The sequence below is a fragment of the Beta vulgaris genome, chromosome 2, assembly GCF_026745355.1.
Source record: "Beta vulgaris subsp. vulgaris cultivar EL10 chromosome 2, EL10.2, whole genome shotgun sequence".
Taxonomy (NCBI): Eukaryota; Viridiplantae; Streptophyta; class Magnoliopsida; order Caryophyllales; family Amaranthaceae; genus Beta; species Beta vulgaris.
In genome coordinates this window covers 44,268,363-44,287,556 of record NC_079203.1, presented here as the reverse complement: position 1 = coordinate 44,287,556, position 19,194 = coordinate 44,268,363, and the positions used below count along the sequence as shown (strand labels likewise).

General features: G+C 36.5%; 1 protein-coding gene across 1 annotated transcript; it reads right to left on the bottom strand.

The window, feature by feature from the left end:
• Nucleotides 1–12,678: 12,678 nt before the first annotated feature.
• Nucleotides 12,679–18,695, bottom strand: LOC104886042 (RNA polymerase sigma factor sigC). The gene is made up of 7 exons (XM_010670600.4): nucleotides 18,375–18,695; nucleotides 16,464–16,618; nucleotides 15,845–16,393; nucleotides 15,504–15,734; nucleotides 14,742–14,882; nucleotides 14,462–14,662; nucleotides 12,679–13,108 (listed from the first exon to the last, which is right to left on the bottom strand). The coding sequence occupies exons 1-7, from the start codon at nucleotides 18,472–18,474 to the stop codon at nucleotides 12,827–12,829; spliced, it is 1,659 nt and encodes a 552-aa protein (XP_010668902.2). The 5' UTR covers nucleotides 18,475–18,695; the 3' UTR covers nucleotides 12,679–12,826.
• Nucleotides 18,696–19,194: the final 499 nt, after the last annotated feature.

Sequence of the window (19,194 nt, the reverse complement as noted above, 5' to 3'; positions counted from 1 at the left end):
CAACTTTTCCAAGCCTATATTTTGAAGCCAACTTTTACAGTGCATTGGCTTCATCAACTTCATTATTGACCGTTGAATGATTTTGGCATCAACTTTATTATTTCACATTAGGAACTCACATTAGAACTTGCTACTTAAATCGCTGAAGAGAGAGAGTGAACTCAAGATCATTAGACCAAAAAAAAAAACAATGCTCCAACTATTCATTCTCTCTATCCTCTCGACCTAAAAATTTCAGTACATTTCTAACTATTATTCTCTCTCTCCTCTCACTACAAATCTACAACCTATATTTTGAAGGAACCTAGTTCATATTTGAAGGAACCCAATTCATCAAAGTATGCAATATACAATAACAAAATCAGGTGTTTCAAGTCTGAAGCAGTAGATCTAATTTGCGAACAACATCAAAGAAATACATGCAACAGTAGATTTTCAAGTCAACGTCAAAGAACAACATACAAAAATCAAGCATTTCAATTCAAGTCTCATGAAGCAGTAGATCTAATTGGGTCGATTTTGTAACAAAGAAAGGTAATTTCTTAAATCATGGATTTCAGTAATTTTGTAACCGAAAAGTACAATACAATTTTAGTTTTTTTTCCTGGTCTAACTTCCAAATTCTGATTTCACAAATTGATATTTAAAATTTTCATCATTTTAATTTGAGTTTCAATTATATTTAAAATGAAATTTTAAAATTTGCATACACAATCTAATTCGGCATCAAATGATGATTTTAATTTTTCTCCTTTTCTAAATTTGAACACCATTTGAATTATATTTGAAATGAAATTTTAAGTTTTTCATACACAATCTAATATCGCATGAAATGGTCATTTTTAATTTTTCTCCTTTTCTAAATTTTAACACTTTGAGTTTCAATTATATTTGAAATGAAATTTTAATTTTTTAGTACACAGTCTGATTTCGCAAATTAAAGTAATTTTATTTTTCTGAAAATGGATTTTTGCAGAAGTTGTTCGCAAAAAGGTTTGATGTTGTTTTGTCAAAATTTATTTCTGAACATGGATATTTTGCAAAAGTTTTTGGTAAAAATTTTATATTGGAATTTTAAAAAAAAGAACTAAAATCATTACTTTTTATCAGTGTCATAGATGAATCAAATTTCATACACATCTTGTTTTTTGATTTTATATGAAAATGAATCAAATTTAAGTCTAATTATATAAAAGTCCTTCTCAACTAATTGTTATTATCTCTATTTTTTCAACTACATAACAGTCGACTAATATGAAATAACTTTGAAGATTAAAAGAATTATGTACGTACCTATTTGAAAGTTCGAAAATCGTCGGGACGAATGTGTGATATGACTGTCAAAATCTTATATTTTTCTCAGATTTGTGTTTATAGGTAATTTTTGTGACTATGTAATTGTGAATGGTTTTTTATTACAATGATTTGTAAGTGAATTTTGTGAATGTTTTTGTATGTATTGACGTCCTAGTATATTAGTTTTAGTTTGTAAGTTAATTTTTAGTTTTTGTAAAGTTTCCTGATCATTTGAGTGATTTGCGTGATTTTTTCAACGTGATTTTCTCAATTCTATGAGTGATTTGTAAAGTTTCCTGATATAAGTGATTTCTGAGAGATGTTGAAATTTAATTTTCGGTGGCTTTGTTAGAACCCCCATTTTGGTATTGACATTCCTTTTGTAATTTAGAAAGGAATGGGATGTAAAATAGACATTTCAAAAGAGGACACTATTGCTCCCTCCCTTCTCTTATGTAATAGAGATATTTTGATGGGGAAAATTCGTAAGAGGTGAAGACCCATTGAAATTAATTAGCAATTTTCTAAACTTACAAATAATTACCGATTGATGGGGGTAAAAGTTCACAATAAATGAGTAGGTAGAATACTATTAGATGGAGAAGGAGAGCAAAGTTTTTTTTTTTACGGCTTTTTCACCAAATACCCTTGACAAAAAAATTTATTCACCAAATACCCTAACTTTTTTCAAAATTCACCATATACCCCTGACTTTTAACAAAATTCACCAGATACCCCAAAAGTTAACGGACATTAGTCTCCGTTAGTATATATTTACAAGTTTGCCCTAAGTCAACCTAATTAACCCTAAGTCAACCTAATTAATCCTAAATCAACCTAATTAATCCTAAATCAACCTAATTAATCCTAAATCAACCTAATTAATCTGGGGTTGCGTGGGAGGATTCGGGCTCGGACTGGGGGAGGGGGAGGGTGCGGCTGCGGGCTGAGGGAGGGGGGGCTGTGGGGTAGGAGGAGGGTGGGTCTAGGGTTGCGTGGGAGGTGGAGGGGGAGGGGTGGTGGGGATAGGGTTGTTGGGGGTGGTGGGTTAGGGGAGAGAGAGGGGTTAGTGTTAGTTAGGTTTTTTAGGTTAATTAAAGTTTTTTAGGGTTAATTAGGTTAGTTAACACTAATGACTAACGGAGTTAACAACCGTTAGTCATTAAGGGCATTGTTTGTCATTTTTTAAAAAATTTGGGGTATCTGGTGAATTTTGTTAAAAGTCAGGTGTATATGGTGAATTTTGAAAAAAACTGGGGTATTTGGTGAATAAATTTTTTTGTCAAGGGTATTTGGTGAAATAACCGATAAAAACATACAGAGGGAGTATAGAGGATGTAATAAATTTAAAAAATAGAGTGAATATATTTTTTGTTGTCAAGAGCACTTCCCCTCATAACCACTTAAATTTTTCACCAAGTCATTAGCCACCAAGTCGACCATCTACTTCAAGTCCATAGAAGCCTCATTTGATTTAGGAAAATTTGTCAGAATCCATCTTTTATAACACTTTTTTTTTTTTGTGAGAAACCACCTTTTAAAAAAAAGGGTACCCAACCACCTTTTTGGTTTTATTTTTTGCGGGAAACCACCACTTACCGGAATTAAGTCGTTGACCTAACTTTTTCCGCATTGACCATCATAGAAACTATTTTTTCAGATTTTCGCCATTATTACTCAATTATCTTTCTTCTGTGAAAATCACCACCACCAAGCCACCATTGTTGCCGCCACCACGACCATATATCCTTTTCCCCTACTGCCACCACCCCTAACCTCAGGCCTCCCCACTCATCGCCGCCCAGCCCCACCCTCCCAGCTTTATCCCACCCGCAGCCCCATCCCCCCGCAACCCCCTCCCCCGACCATCCCCACCCTCCTAACCCCAATCCTCTCTCCCTCGCCGCATCCCTGGCAACACCCCCTCCCCCCTCGCAACCTCCGGCAACCCCTTTCCCCTCTCGCATCCTCAGCTACCTCCTCCCTCCTCGCATCCCCGACAACCCCCCTCCCCCCTCGCATCCCCCAACAACCCCCCTCGCATCCTCAGCAAACCCCCTCTTCCGGCAACCCCCCCCCCCCGCGCAGCGTGTCCACCCTTTCCTCTGCTTCCTCTTTCGCCCTTAATTCCTCCTCCCTTGCTCTGAAATTTCAAAAAAAAAATCGAGGGAGGAAGATGCTAGAAGAAGAAGGGAGAAGGTGTGAAGGTGGATGAAATGCCAAAAATCTAGAACAAAATTGAGTTCTATGATGGTCAACGCCGGAAAATCGAGGTTAATCACCGGATTCCGACAAGTGGTGGCTTAAAAAAAAAAGAACAAAAAAGGTGGTTGCATTCCCTTTTTTTTTAAAAAAGGGAGGTTTCTCATAAAAAAAGTGGTTATAAAGGTGGTTTCTCACAAATAATCCTTTGATTTATAAACAAAACTTTATAGGACCACTGTATATGGGCCGTGGGGAAGGGCTATAAGGGTCAATCCCTTGCCGGCCCTCTCTGGTTTCGCTCATGATAGTTGTTAATGACTTATCAATGTCATAAGTATTCTTTAGCTATTATAATCAATGTTACAAGTATTCTTTAACTATTATAACTTATCAATGCTTTTTTTATGACTCGTTTTGAAGAGGCTTGGCGCAATCTGGGATGCAGTGTGCTTGAACATGATTCCCAACCTACTGTTCGTGTTCTACATAAGATGGTTAGCTTCTCCCCCTGGCTGGTTGGTTTTAAATTTGGATGGGGTTGCAAAAGGCTTTCTAGGCCTAGCTAGGGAGGGTAGGAATAATTCGAGATAGTTTCGGTGCACTCCAACATGCTTATTCTCTAATTTTGGGCTGTTGTCATGCTTTTATAGCTAAGGTAAAAGTTGTTGAATTTGGGCTAGATTTTAGCCAAACGTATAGGAATTTCGAAACTCCAAGTTCAAATGGATAACAAGGCTACAATTTTAGCACTGCAAGATGATGAAGCTTATGGAGGAATGTTCACTCATATTATCCATAGATGCCGACAGATGATATTGGATTCAAGCTGGAAAATAGATACTAACCATTACTATCAGGAAGGAGATCGTGTAGCAAATTGGTTAGCCAATTAAGGAGTCAATCAGAACAACAAGATAGAGTTAATTGAAATCCCCCTTTAAACTTAGGTCGTATTTTGTATGAGGATGCTGTAGGAGTGGCTTTACCATGCTTAATCCCCCTTACGTTTCTTTTTGCTTTGGTTGTAGTTTTATTTTCTGTTGCTTTTGCTTTCTTGTTTCTCGATGTTTCCCTCTCTTCAGCATAAAAAATAATAATAATCCCGGTTTATCATTCTTGGCAAGTTTATTTTCATCTTAATATGAAATGACTATAATACTCTTATATGAATTCACTCTCATGATTCTTTAAAAAAAAAAAAAAAAAAAATTCACTCTCATGATTTATAAATCTTAGCTTTATGGTACTCTAATTAGATACTGCCATTAACTCTCTCAATTAATCACCAAATACTAAATCTACTTCTAAAAACATTTGAATATATTCAAGGATTACTATTTATAGTATTTAGCCACACAAGGCTGCTAATTTGTATAAGTGAGAAGTCCTATAACAATTACTATTTATAGTTATTATTGAATGTTGATGAACTTTCACTATAATAACGTCTATGTTATAACTAATTTGAGAAAACTCCCTCTTTTATTTTTATATATAGTCATATCTGACTTGTTGTGATCAATATTAAATTTTTTCAAACAAGTAATATGTGTAGCAAAAATGGCACCTTAATTTATACTTACTCTATTCTTTGTGCAATTAGCTTGAGCACGTGAAAAGTTTACCCAAAATCCCTTTGGTGAAAATAATGATACTTATTTATTTTATAAACATCATATATAATTCACATCATACTAATATATTATGGAAAATCATATGGTAACCCTGACATTATTTATAGAATGTCCTTCACATTTGCACGTATGTCTCAAGTAATATTGGATTTGTAAATTTTCAATAAACTTAACAATTTTGAAGACGACATTACACAGGTAAAGAGTCTTACATAAGTACCCTCTGCAACCCATATCTTCTTTTGAAAATTCCATATGCATATTAAAGTTTCTTATCTTCATTTTTTTTTCCATAAAAATGTTGTATTTGTAATCCAAGGTTATACTAATAAAAAATTCGAAAAGAAAATGTGGGGTGTGGTGAGTAGTTATATAATATTCTTTACATTTGTAACATTATTGTCTCCAAAAACCACAAAATTTGATTAATTAAGTTTTACAAGTTAAGGGTTGCTCGAGCCATATCAGACATGGTACAAACATGAGTATTACTCCATATTATAGCGAGAGGAAATATCATCTCAAGTTAAGGGTTGCGTTCGATGAGACAAGCCAACTCGACTTTTATTGCGAAGTTAGGGTGGCGTGTCCTTGTTGAACCTTCATCCCTATGGTCGAAGGTCCTTAAAGCCAAATTTTGTGACAATAGGTACGACTTTGACATGTTCAAGGCTCGTAATAATGCGTCCAATGTATGGAGGGGAATCATAAGCAGTGATGATGTAGTTCGAAAAGGAATTAACATGACTGTGGGAAATGGCACCAAAACTTTTTTTGGGAACCATATATAGGCGACTGATAAACCGTTTATTGAGTTGGTTATTACGCAGCCCCCGTTGCACATCCAAGATTCTACAATTAAAGAAATGTGGAACGCTTCGCTTAGGTGGAAATTGGAAATGTTTTCAAGCTTCTTGCGTGCGGAGGTTCTTTGTAAAATCGCAGCACATGATTTAATTGAGGACGAGGATGCAGTGGATGAGTTGTTTTGGAATGGATCACCGTCGGGTGCATTCACTATTGCTTCGGCTTTGAAGATAATTTTGAATGAAAGCGAAGGAAGTGAGCAGGGAGGCATTAGATGGAAAGAATTACGGCAACTGAATGTCCCACAAAGAACTCACTTCTTTCTTTGGTTGGCTATTCGAAATAGAATTATGACCGTTTCATCTGTAAAATGACGGATGATCCTCGATGATTCGCTTGTGGAGAGGTGGAGGAGCATACATTCCATATCCTTAGAGAGTGTCCAATTGCGGTTCAATTGTGGCGCAAGTTGGGAGTGGATGTGACTAATTTTTCGTGGTACTCTTCCTTGACTTCATGGATTATTGAAAATACGTGTAATGGGAATTGGACTCGTTTGTTCAGTATCACATGCTGATGGCTTTGGCGTTGGAGGTATGCTCGTAGCTCCCTTCACAAATACCCGCAAACCAGGTTAGCTTTCTCTTTGCTTGAGTGAAGGAGATTAAAGATGCTTTGAATTGATCTATAGTAATGTTGCGCGAACCGAAGAAAGAGCGAGCGGAAGCTTTCATTAGGTGTACCTTGTGTAGGTTGGGTAAAGTTAAATACGGATGGGGTGGCCAAGAGCAACCCGGTCCCAGCTGGAGGTGGAGGTGTGATTCGAGGTCATCGAGGGGAATCGTTTCAGATGTTTGCTATGAATTGCAGCATTTGTACTTGTAAAAGAGCGGAACTACTAGCAGACTTGCGCGGATTAAGTGTGGCTTGGAATGGTGGGCATAAACAGGTTCAAGTGGTGGTAGATTCTGAGATAGTTGTTCGTTTGTTGGAGGGGAGTCCCCTTCCAACTCCCCTGCTTATATCCATATTGTTCGTAAGTGTTTAGCCCTCATGAAGCGAGAAGAGTGGCAGGTATCTATTGTCCACTGTTATCGCGAAGCCAATAGATCAGTAGCAGATTGGTTGGCTAACTTTGGGGTACCTTTGATCCAAAAATTTAAAATGGTTAATTAAGGCGGTCCCTAAGGACCTTCATGCTGTTTTATTGGAGGATTTAGGGGGGGATGGCGTGGCCGCAAATGGTGTGGTGTGATAAAAGTTTTTATTGTCGAGTCAGTCGAGTGTCTGTAGCTTTATCTTTCCTTTGACTTTGTTTGTTTTTAGAGTGTGTTAGTGTTGCTTGGTCTTGTTGTGCTTTTGATTTCTTTTTCTTCGTGTCTTAGTTAGTTAGTTTGCTAGCTTTCGTTTCTTTGTATGCCTTTGGCTAGCTACTTGGGTTCTTTGGTCCTCATTTATCACCAAAAAAAATAGCCTAAAAAAAAGGTATATCTCATATAATTTCTCATATATCATTATAAGATAAAATAATTTCTAACATCTTGTTGTGCTTTTGATTTCTTTTTCTTCGTGTCTTAGTTAGTTAGTTTGCTAGCTTTCGTTTCTTTGTATGCCTTTGGCTAGCTACTTGGGTTCTTTGGTCCTCATTTATCACCAAAAAAAATAGCCTAAAAAAAAGGTATATCTCATATAATTTCTCATATATCATTATAAGATAAAATAATTTCTAACATGAATTTCAAACTGATGCTAGATTTCAAGCAAAATGTAACTAATTGAGAATGGACGTGTATATGTAAAACTAAGTACACCTAGATTTATATTTGGTCCATTTGCTCATATAAAACTCTTCCTTTACATTTATGTACTTCTTTACATAACTCTTTAAATAAGCAAACAAATTGACACCAATATAACTCAACTATATGCTAAGAGCATAGTACACACAAAGCTATAAAATACATTTTAATCATTATTATGATTCATATCCCATTCTAATGATTCCTAAATATGGTGTAGATGTTTCCTGACTTGTGTTGCAAAGTTTGACTTAACCCACATACACAAGTGTCATGTCATAGACTAATCCAAGTTGTTTAATATTGCATCACATGAGATACTATCATACTAACATGAACAAAGCAATCAAGGAAGTGAAAGATCCCAAATGCACGTAGCATTAAATAATGCCCCAACATTCCAACTCATAGAAGAGTACAAAATCTCATCAACTTGGGAAGCAGTAGGAATGCGGCAAACGTAATTACAGCAACGCAAAATCAGCATCAAATTTATAATGTACTCCATACTCAAAACCTATGCCAATCTTTTGAAATTGATTCAGCCACACAAAAAAGCACAAAACACGTAGATGAAATGGACAATTTCCAAGAATTACATGGATTTGTCAATTGTCGCTGATAATAACTTAGCAACTTTGATCAAATTCTTTTCTTTTGTTGGAGGCAACTTTGATTAAATATTGGAAAAATTGACGATAGAGGTCTCAACTTTGGGTGATAATTTTTAAAAGGTCTGAACTATTGATTAACCTGTGTAGGTCTCAACTTTAGTGATATTAACTTTTAGCGGGCCTTAATGACTTGAAACTGGCTTAATATGTCATAACTTGTAAAACTTGGATCACATCAGAAGGGTTAATTGAGGGAGGGAAGTAGGAACTAGGTGAGATTTTAAAAAAAAATCGTCAGTTTTAAGTCACCGAGGTCCGCTAAAAGTTAAGACCCCTAAAGTTGGGACCTACACAGGTTAATCAATAGTTCAAATTTCAAACCTTTTAAAAATTATCGCCTAGTGTTCAAACCTCTATTGTCAATTTTCTTTAAATATTTGGTGAAATACTTGTGTTGGTATTTTTTTGGAAAATCATGCTGTTATAATACTATAGCCTAAAAAGGTAAAAGGAGACATATATGTCAAGCTAAACGCATAAAACAAGAATATTAGTATCATACACGGCTCCCATCTTTCCTTGTCAAACACCATGTAGCCTAGTGGGGGAAAACACATGAAAAATTTCTTGTTCCAACTTTCATCATGGGTGATGTCGACTCAAATTTTGTATCATAATTCATGAGACCCTCCTCAGATTTCGACATAATTTTCATTTCTTTCTCTCCGACACATACTTGGAATCCGAGAAAGATTAAGTGAAGATGAGAAATTGAGTCATTTGGATTAGGAATTTTGAACTGATTCTATGAGTATGAGTTTAACTAACTACACTTAAATTTTTTATTTTTTTAAAAAAAATTGGTAATAAGAATTATTCTAGGCTGTCCTCGCACAGGTCGTCCCCATCCAGAGGCCCATTACAAGCCAGACACCCCCAACTAACTCCCCCCTCCTTAAATCTCAAGCAAATGTTTGGGGTAGGAATTGAACCCTAAACCTTGCTAAGAAAGATGGAAAAGCTCACCACTTGAGTCAATCCCAATTCCTACTAATTATACTTACATGCGCATGTTTATTGAAGACGATAGGGGGTAGGGATAAATACATTTACATTTTGTATACAATACAGATACTTGGCTATATCACTATTATGAGGGTCTTTGAGATATTTTATTACAAAGAGGACGGAATAATTTGTATGAGGGCTTTACAATATGGAAGTTTGTATTTTTATTTGTGTGAGTACTCCAGAATACATAAAATAGAGATATAGCAAAGTATTCTAATCAATCCGTTGATAAATATATCAGTTAAGTGCAATACCAACTAAACATAGAACTACTCTGAAAATGTATCAGAGGATTGCACACAAAAGCAATCACAACACAGACCTAACAAAAATAGATTGAAACAAAAACATGGCCTAAAAGAAGAATTGAGAAAATTTACATCTTGTAGCCATGATGTAGATGCTACTACCCAGGGATGAAAATGGGTCTAGGACCATAACCGAACCCTAGGACCCGACCCTAATTTTAGGGTTTAGGTCCAACTTTTTTTTGGAACCTAAGGGTCTAGGTTCGAGTCCTGGTGAATTTCTTAGAATCGGGGGTCCGAGTCTTAATATTCTAGACCCACACGCTACTCAAACCCTACGGTTGAACCCTAAAGTCATAATATTATGTTTGCCTTTTGTATTTCAAAAAAAACTTCGTATTTATTCTAAAATTCCAACTTTTGTCATTTGCACCCTAAATCCTGTACCCAGATCCCTAGACCCACAGACCATAGATAGGCATTATCTAAAGTCAAGAAATAATTGCAAGAGTATTAAAAATAAAGGAAATAGGCTAGATCCTAGACCCTAGACCCCGCAGGCCCTAAGGGTCCGGGTCCAGCTTTTCTAGACCCTTAGGGTCGCCTGGTATATACAAGGAATTATTATGGGGTTAAATTTTATGGGGAAATAATTGCGCGCAAGAGTATTGATTTAGGGGGAGGTAATCTTCTAGAAGTTTGGTATTGAAAGGTAAATATTTTTCCTAATTGCTCCTTTGATGAGGCGATGTTGGGTAATAACCCTAGTTATATACTTGGCGGTAGGGATGGGCATGGGTCCAGGACCCTACCCGGACCATGTTGGACCCGACCCTAATTTAAGGGTCTGGGTCCAACTTTTTCAGACCCTAAGGGTCCGGGTCTGGGTCCAAGTGAATTTTTTAGGGTCCGGGTCTTAAAATTTTGGACCCAGACCCGACCCTTAGACCCTAAACTTATTTAATATATACATTTTAACTTTAAAAAAAAAACAAATTGATTTTCTAAATGACTAAAACACCCATTATGAACTCTTATGTAAGTTGTGTTTGTTTCTTTTTTTTTCAGCTTGTATGTTTGTGTTTGTTTCGTTTTTTTTTTTCATTTTGTATGTTTGGAATTGTGTTTGTTTCGTTTTTTTTTTCAGTTTATAAGTTTGCGTTTGTTTCAATTTATATATTTGTGTTTGTTTCAGACGAATTCTTGCGTTTGATTCATGCGATTTTTTGTGTTTGTTTCATGCGAATTTCAGATGATTATTGATATTAATAATGCTAAAAATTTGGCAAAATAATTCTTTAGGCCTAGACCCTCCAGACCCTCTAGACCCTCCAGAACCTGAGGGTCTGGGTCAGGGTCCAATTTTTTCAGACCCTTAGGGTCCGGGTCCGGGTTTGCAAAAAAAATAGGGTCTGTGTCTAGGGTCCAGATGGACCCGACCCAGACCCGACCCTTGCCCATCCCTACTTGGCGGAGTATTTGTGAAGCTAAATGGGTTGTTCGAAGAGGTTGAAGATGGAGAGTCAGAGATGGCGTACATATTAAGGTGTGGTCACCCGTGGATTCCAACCACTCAATCGAGGTGTATTCTATCCCCTAGAGTTCAAGGTGTGGAGAATATGTTAGTCAGTGAGTTAATGGTGGAGGGGTATGCGGTGTGGGATGAAGTGAAGGTGCGTGAGCTCTTTCTTCATTTTGAGAGTGAGCGTGTTTTAGCTATTCCTCTAACTGCTAGAAAACCTCCGGATAAACGCTGCTGGGACTTAGTCAAAAGGGTATGTGCTCGGTTCGGTCTCGTATCATGCTATGTTTGGTGACTATTATATTGCATTGAGCTTGTCCCTTCCTTCTCTCATCGGGTGGATAAACGTGTGTGGAATGTTGTGTGAAGTGCAAAGGTTCTTCCTAGAACAAAGGTTTCTTTTTATAGATGGCGTGCCATGAAGCCCTTCCCACCAAGGTTGGGCTGCATATTCGAGTGTCGAGTATTGACAAGACGTGCGGGTTGTGCGGGGATGCGATGGAATGTGGGCAACATGCATTTCTAGGTTGTGTGTTCGTTGCGGGGGTGTGGGAAGCTGCGGGATTGTCCTGGCTGGTGGAGCATCGAGGACCGACTTTTCTTGACTGGGTGTTGGAGGTTTTTTGTAAGTTGGCTGGGAGATGAAAGAGTGGGTAATGGTGTTGTGGCGGGTCATTTGGAGTGCTAGAAACTGGATAATTTTTGAGAATTAGAGGGAATCACCTCGGCAAGTGGTGGAGTATGTGTCAAACTTGATGCTGGAGATGGGGGAGGAGAATGAGGGGGTGCCGAGGTCTATGTCGGGTTGCGGTGCTGCTCCTCCAATGGGGAAGGTGAATTTCGATGGTGGGGTGCTAAAGGAGGTGGCAGCGAGGCTTGGTGTGGCGATCGTAGTAGCGAAGGGGTGTTGCTGGTGTGTGCGGCGTACCAAGGCTTGGGTGCTGGGGTTCTTTAGTTGTTAGAGGCCAATGCAATTTTGTTTGGAATGAAGCTTGCTTTCGAGTACAACTATTCGGATATCATAGTTGAGAACGATAGCTTGGGAGTGATTGATGCCATCAACTGCAAGGAAGAAGGAACCAGTTGTTTTCATTTAATTTTAGATGATATTGTTTATTTAGCTAAGTATTTTAATTCTTGTTCTTGGTGTTTTGTTGGTATATTAGGTAACATACGAGATTTACATTTGTTAAATACTTATACATTTATATCTTTCCATTCTAATAAAAATACTTCATTTTTTTTTACAAAGATGCTATGGATGGGACATTATCTGTTATGATCCTCCATGAGAGAATTTAGGCATTCCTATAGACCAACTTGGAAAACTTGAACTATTGCGCGTATACAATTACGTGGTGACAAATGCTTTATGCTCTATTGCTCTATTGCTCTATTGCTCCTCAAGAGATCTCAGTAACAAACTGACACAAGTGCAATACTCCTATAGTCCTATATTCACATTTCTTCATCAAAAGCATATGAAGTATATTCTTATATTATAACCAACTGAAGGATATTAAGTAATACAATATATAATCTAGAGGCTTCTATACAAAGGAATTTTGTATAATACAAGATACAAGAGATGAAAAACTACAAAAGCAACTGATTTGTGCAAGTTCCATTTCTAATACAGATTCATATAATGCCTTAAACTTGTTCGATTCTCTTCGCTCTTTAGTTTGGTGAGAGCCCTCTTCTCCATTTTTCTGATCCATTCTTTGCTTACATCAAAAATCTTTCCAACTTCATGAAGTGACATACTATGCCCTTCCAAACCATACCTTAGAGACAAAACCCGTCTCTCTTTAGGATCGAGGCCTTGTAGGAGCTTATGGATGTCACTCTTCATATGCTGCTTCATTATAATTTTTTCCGGCACCTCTAGTGAAGTATCCGGAGTGCATTCCTGTGTCGCGGATGGCAAATGGAGTTAAATTCTACTCTATTAACCAAAATGAATCAAATTTAGTATTATAGACAAGAATGACAACAAATCCCGAGGAAAAAAAGGAAGAAATCATTGTTGTTCGATTCTATTTACTCACCTTCATTCTCCAATCAAGCTATATAAGATCGTTACTAATTAATTGTACCCTTTTAGTTTGGGCGCATAGTTTTAGGAAGAGTAATATTTTACTAAAGACAGAAAGGAAAAGTAGATGTGATTAAATATAGCGAGTAACTTGATATTGAGGAAAAAGTAACAATAGTCGGTAATATTAATTGATCGAGAAGAGAGGAACAAAGTAAAATTAAAAAAAGTGAATAATCTAAAATTAAGAAAAAAGAAATATTAGATGTGAGTGAAGATAGTGGAGCTAACTCCAAAATGAAAATGGGTAAGGTATTCAAGACATCACAAAACAGAAAGATAGACAAAGCTCTGGGCGAGGAGGGAGTAGAGGAATATGCTCGAACCGACCTACAAAGGCCCGGTTTTTAGCAAAAAGTAAATCACATTATTTACCATCTTAAAAAAAATTACAGCAATTTTCCCTTTGATTAGTCAATCAGACAAAAAATCGAAGGATGGTTTTCAAAACTCTCAGATTCACGGAAGTGAACACAATTTCAAATCATGCAGGTGGACATATGGAGATTAATATTTCAATCATCTGGAAATTAAGATCAAAATTCAGATATGATGACAATTACTTACTCCTACGAAAAAGAACGGAGCGTACGTGCAAGATATTTCAGGCTAAGCAATACAATATCAATATCTATGCTATGTACTAATATGGGAGCCAGTCTCTTCCATTCCAAATCCACTGAAGTTCCCTCCTAAACTCACCAAGTTTTTACAATAAAGGCATCTAGGTACATTATTTCCACTTAATGACAACTTTTTGATAGCCAGGTTGTCTTATGATAGAAGTTTTAATGAGAAGACTAATCATTGCTCGGGTATTACCTAGTTATATACTTACATTGGGAAGCCATTAAAACAGGTTTTCCCTCCTAAATTTTCCACCTAAACACCAAGAATCAATACTACATATTTGTCTTGGAAAACTAATTATAGGTCATACTATAAAGCACCAATTATATATCTGCATAATCTATTAAATTTTGATTTATTAATACCAATTGAATACTTACCTTGAAATTAAAAGTGTAATTATGAATACCCAAACTTTTCATATACATTAAATAAAACTAACGCAGCTTGGAACATGGCTCCAGTTTTAACTATTATGGAGTACCACACACAAACAAATCATTTAGAGGACCAAGCTAGGTAGTAGTAGCGTCTTACCAGATATTTAACATTAATGTACTCTCCAATTTTCTGATCAAGTGAGCCCACGATCCTCAAGCAATTATTGGCAGATTTTATTTTATCCAAAGAAAGACCTGTGGATTTTGAAACTTCAACATCATCTGGGTGTTTTCCACGACTTCTTTTAAGCATCTTTCGAGCCTTTTGTACGCGGTTTATTGTAGTGCTCAATGTCAGCTACATGAAATAGGAAAAGTATAAAACTCAAGAACAAAGCTGAAAACAAATAAATAGCCATAATATTCAACAAACATACAGGAACTTTTATCCCTCTTCCATGTCGAGATACCAATTGAGACATTGCTTTTCTGATCCAGTACTGAACATATGTAGAGAATTTATATCCCCTTGTGTGGTCAAACCTTTCAGCACCTTGCAATATTCCTATGTTCCCCGCCTATAGAAAGATATCAACAAACAGCTATGAGCTATCGTCATGAAAACCAGCACACAACTCCAAAAACAAAAGGTTAGCCTGGATATGTTAATCCAGTCATTAGACCCATTTAACAAACAATTATCTTTGTGTAAAGCCCAAAAAAGGTTCAAACATAAAAAAAGAACTAGCTTACTACTAATCCATATAGTCAGCATTTTTTATGTTTCAATGCAACAACAAGAAGTTATCTGTAACAAGTAATTTTGGTGGTTAATCTGTCTATTCCTGAAATGGGTTGGATTGTTATTGGTCAGGATACAGCAAAATCGTTCTATTAGATCTAATGTACTAGTCGATGTAATAAGTACCTTGTGTCAGAATTAAGGAATTTTAAGGCTCAACTCCTTGTAATTTTTTCTTTATTACTTGTGCCTATCTTTTAGGCAGGATGCCATCACCTATTCTGAAGTCGCAGAAACTGACCCAAAGAAGTGGTTTTTGGTGAATACTCAAACTTTAAGGCTAATGCAGTTGCAAATTAGAAACCGAAGCAATCAAAGAAAAAAAAATTCAAAGGTCTATATTCCCCGGCACTCCACTGAAGTCCTTTTAAGAGATAGGAAAGAGATATTCAATTACCTGAATTAAGTCTTCATATGCCACTCCTAGTCCTCGATAATATCTTGCAAGGTACACCACCAAGGACCGGCCACTTTTAAGGAGTTCGTCCCTGCAATACCAACCAAAGTGCAAATCATGCTGCAACTCCTTTTCATCAATACCAGCTGCTTCGGCCCAGCAACTTAGAGTCACTGCCCTCCCACAATCCTTTTCCAAGGTTGCTTTTACCTTTTCTAGTTGTGCAACTACCTTAAACAATCAGGGTTCATAATAAGCAATCAGCCTAGAGTATGCTACGCATCAAAAGTAAAAAAATAATATAAGGTAACAATCATATCATAATAACGAGAAGAGAGAACCTTAATTCCCCTTGACATTTCTGCTTCATTTTTGGCAATCATTGCTCTTCTCCCCCTTGCCCTTGTCTTCTTTGCCGCAGAAGAAACTACATGATGCATGGAACTTTCACTGGAGCTTTCTGATCTACAAGCACATCTTTTGCTGGTGGCTTGTAACCTCTTCTCTTGTCTTAATTTTCTTTCTTCCTTTCTCTTTGACAAGACCACATTTTTTGTCAAATCATTGTATTTTCTATCAGCCACTCGGCTATGTTCAGTGACCTGATCTTGTAAGTTTGACATATCCATGGTCCTAGATAAACATGCATGAAACAGCTGCAGCGCTCCCAGCCTTCCTAACTGGACTAAAATATCTCTTTCGAGCTTCATTAGCTCCGAATCAGAGACTTTATCCTCAAGTACATTAATATTTTCCATTAGTAGATGAAAATGTGAAGCATTACACGCTTGTACACTTCGAACATACACAGAGGTGTCTCTGTCAAATATTACTTGAGTATCATTGATCATATTATGCAAACTTTTGCAGGATGATTTACTGATAGTCATCTGGATTAGGAAAAAAAAATTAGGCATGCTCGAAATATCGTTAAATCGAGTCAGTTATAAACCTTAATACCTCCAAGTTTGAGTAGTCATTCTCAAGGATTTGTGGAGCTGAAGGTGAGCTTGCATTTGGTCTTAATGTGTCTTTATGCAGCATTTCACTCTCATCAAAGCCAATAGTCAAGAGGGACAGCCTTGCTGAGCCAAAATCAAGCTCTTTACCGCGAACTGTAAGTTGCAGAATTATTAAAAAAGAATCAACACAATAGCTAGGAACTGAAGCTAACCTAGTCTAACCTTTATAGACATAACTTCAAATCTTGAAATGGAATTATCAGCTCATACGATATTAAGTTTCAACTTTCAACAAACATTTCGCCAGGCAGGAAAACAGATTAAATGGATGAATTTGGAAAGGGTTAAGCAAGGGTAGCCATGTACCCTGTATCAAACAGTCACAATTATGTGAAGATCTCCGTGATAAGAAGGTCGGAAAGGATATGCAAAAGTATTTCAACATAACTACTAGAAGCTCCGGAGGGTGTAAAAGGAGAGTCACCAGACACACTTTTCTCAATTATAAGTATGTGGTCCAATGGGTATTCTTTCTCAGCTTTCTTAAAATAAAAGGTGACATTTTTTGTGAAAGTATAGATAACAATAGCAGTAATGCAGCATCATTATTCATAGGCCTGCCATGTAAAGACAGGTTTGTCCAAATATTAGTTAATTGGCATCTTTTTTTGTCTTAAAGTTTAATATAGTCAAACCTCTAATACTTGTATTCGACAATCAACTATTCAGAGGAAATTTGGGTTCAAAACCCGAAATTTCGAACAGCTAGATTTAGGAGCTTTTTGCTATAAAGGATAAAAAGCTACTATAAATGAGCATCAACAGTAATAACGTCAATTTCCTTGCACGTCAGTAACACAACTCAAGCAACTAACAACAATCAACTACGATCAACCAACCCTAATAGCTCATGGACTAATCTATCAGCTAAGGAATCGTCTGCCATGTTTATAGTATCCGATAATTATGGCTCCCAGGCCTCAGTCGAGCACTTCAATATACCATTGATTAACCTACTAGCATGATATCAAGAGGAAGCCTTAGTTAATCTTTCACATCTGTGAACAATACAAATCACACCCCAGAATATCTCCAAAAAGATCCCTGTCATCCCCTCTTTTTATACCTCTTCAAGATTCTTGAGTCATGCCACTGAGACATGATAGTATACACAAATCTCAGTGATTAGTCTATTATCTCATTGATATTAACAAAAGGATCAACTTGTGCTTTGTATCACTAGTAAGTCTTGTGTAAGACCGCCTTACATAAATTAGTATGAGTCCACCTTAATTTATCTCCGAAAAGGATTCCTTTGTAAGTTAAAAGAGTCACTCTATGAATTAAGGGGGTAAATTTGAGATAACGGGTCACCCCGGGTCTTAGTACAAGTGACCCCTCTAAGACAGCAAGTTACCGATCATGGTAAAACGGTCTTAAATGAGACTTAGGATTATATCACATCCCACGTCACAATTTTATATATTATATTTGAAAATATTGTGGGCAATTATGTTTTCTTTAAATAATTACATCAGATCACACACCAAGGCACTAATAAGCATAGAAACATGTCAAAAGAACAAGAAAAGCCCCTTCAGTTTCATGGAGGGGTTAATCATTATACAAAATATATTCTGCATTACACTAAAGTACCAAACTTTGTAGCAATTATAGATATAAGCAACTGTAGTTCAATTCCAGCAATATGTGTTATAAATTGGACAACCAAAACTATACCCACAAAAATTTACTATACTAAAATGAGATTATGCAAATTTGTTATGCAAAGACCAAATATTTCCCATAATTTTTGCTACAAAGAACAACAACAAATTAAGAACTACTATATACTAATCAACAAAATCAGACACTAAAAAGAAACAAAAAAGACAGAATTTGAACTCACAAGAAGTCGAACAGCAAGGAGGAGAAGAATTGGTAGTGAAAGGAGAGCGAAGTGAAGGAAGAACCCATCTGATCATATTCAATTTGCAACCCAAACCCATCAAAAAACAACAATAATACTTAAAAATCTTTTTAACCCATCAAAAAAAATATCATCTTTATAAAGATTAAGAAGCAAAAGGGGGAAAAGGGTGATATGATAGTGGTATTTTGATGAGCCCTAAATGGACAAATTTTGGGTGCTACAGCTCTCCACCACCGATTCTTCATCTTTAGGCAAGAGAACTGGTGACTGGTGACAGTTTGATTGACGAATTTCCATGTAAAATTGCCCCACGTGTAATTGTATATTACCCTCTTTGGTTACAATTGTTGTTTTTGTTTCGAGTTTGTCTTATAAGAGACCGTCTATTTTTAAATTACGACTTTTCACTAAATACCTCGACAAATTTAAAAATTCACCATACATCTTCGATGTTCCAAAAATTCAACATATACCATTGATTATTTAAAAACGTTCACCAAATGCCCTTTTTCTAATTTCCGTTAATTCACAGTTAACGTTATTTATGATTTTGCCATCATTAAACCCTAACATTGAGGTGGGAGAGTTAGGGGTTAGGGTTAGGGTTAGGGTTAGGGTTAGGATAAGCTTAGAAATTAGGGTCAAGACAGGTTTATTAGGGTTTAATTACGGTTAAAATTAAAGGCGTTAACCGTCGTTAGTCATTAAGGATATCTGGTGTGTTTACATAAAATTGGGTACCCTGTGAATTTTAAAAACATGGAGGTACCTGGTGAATTTTTTTGAAAACTTGAGT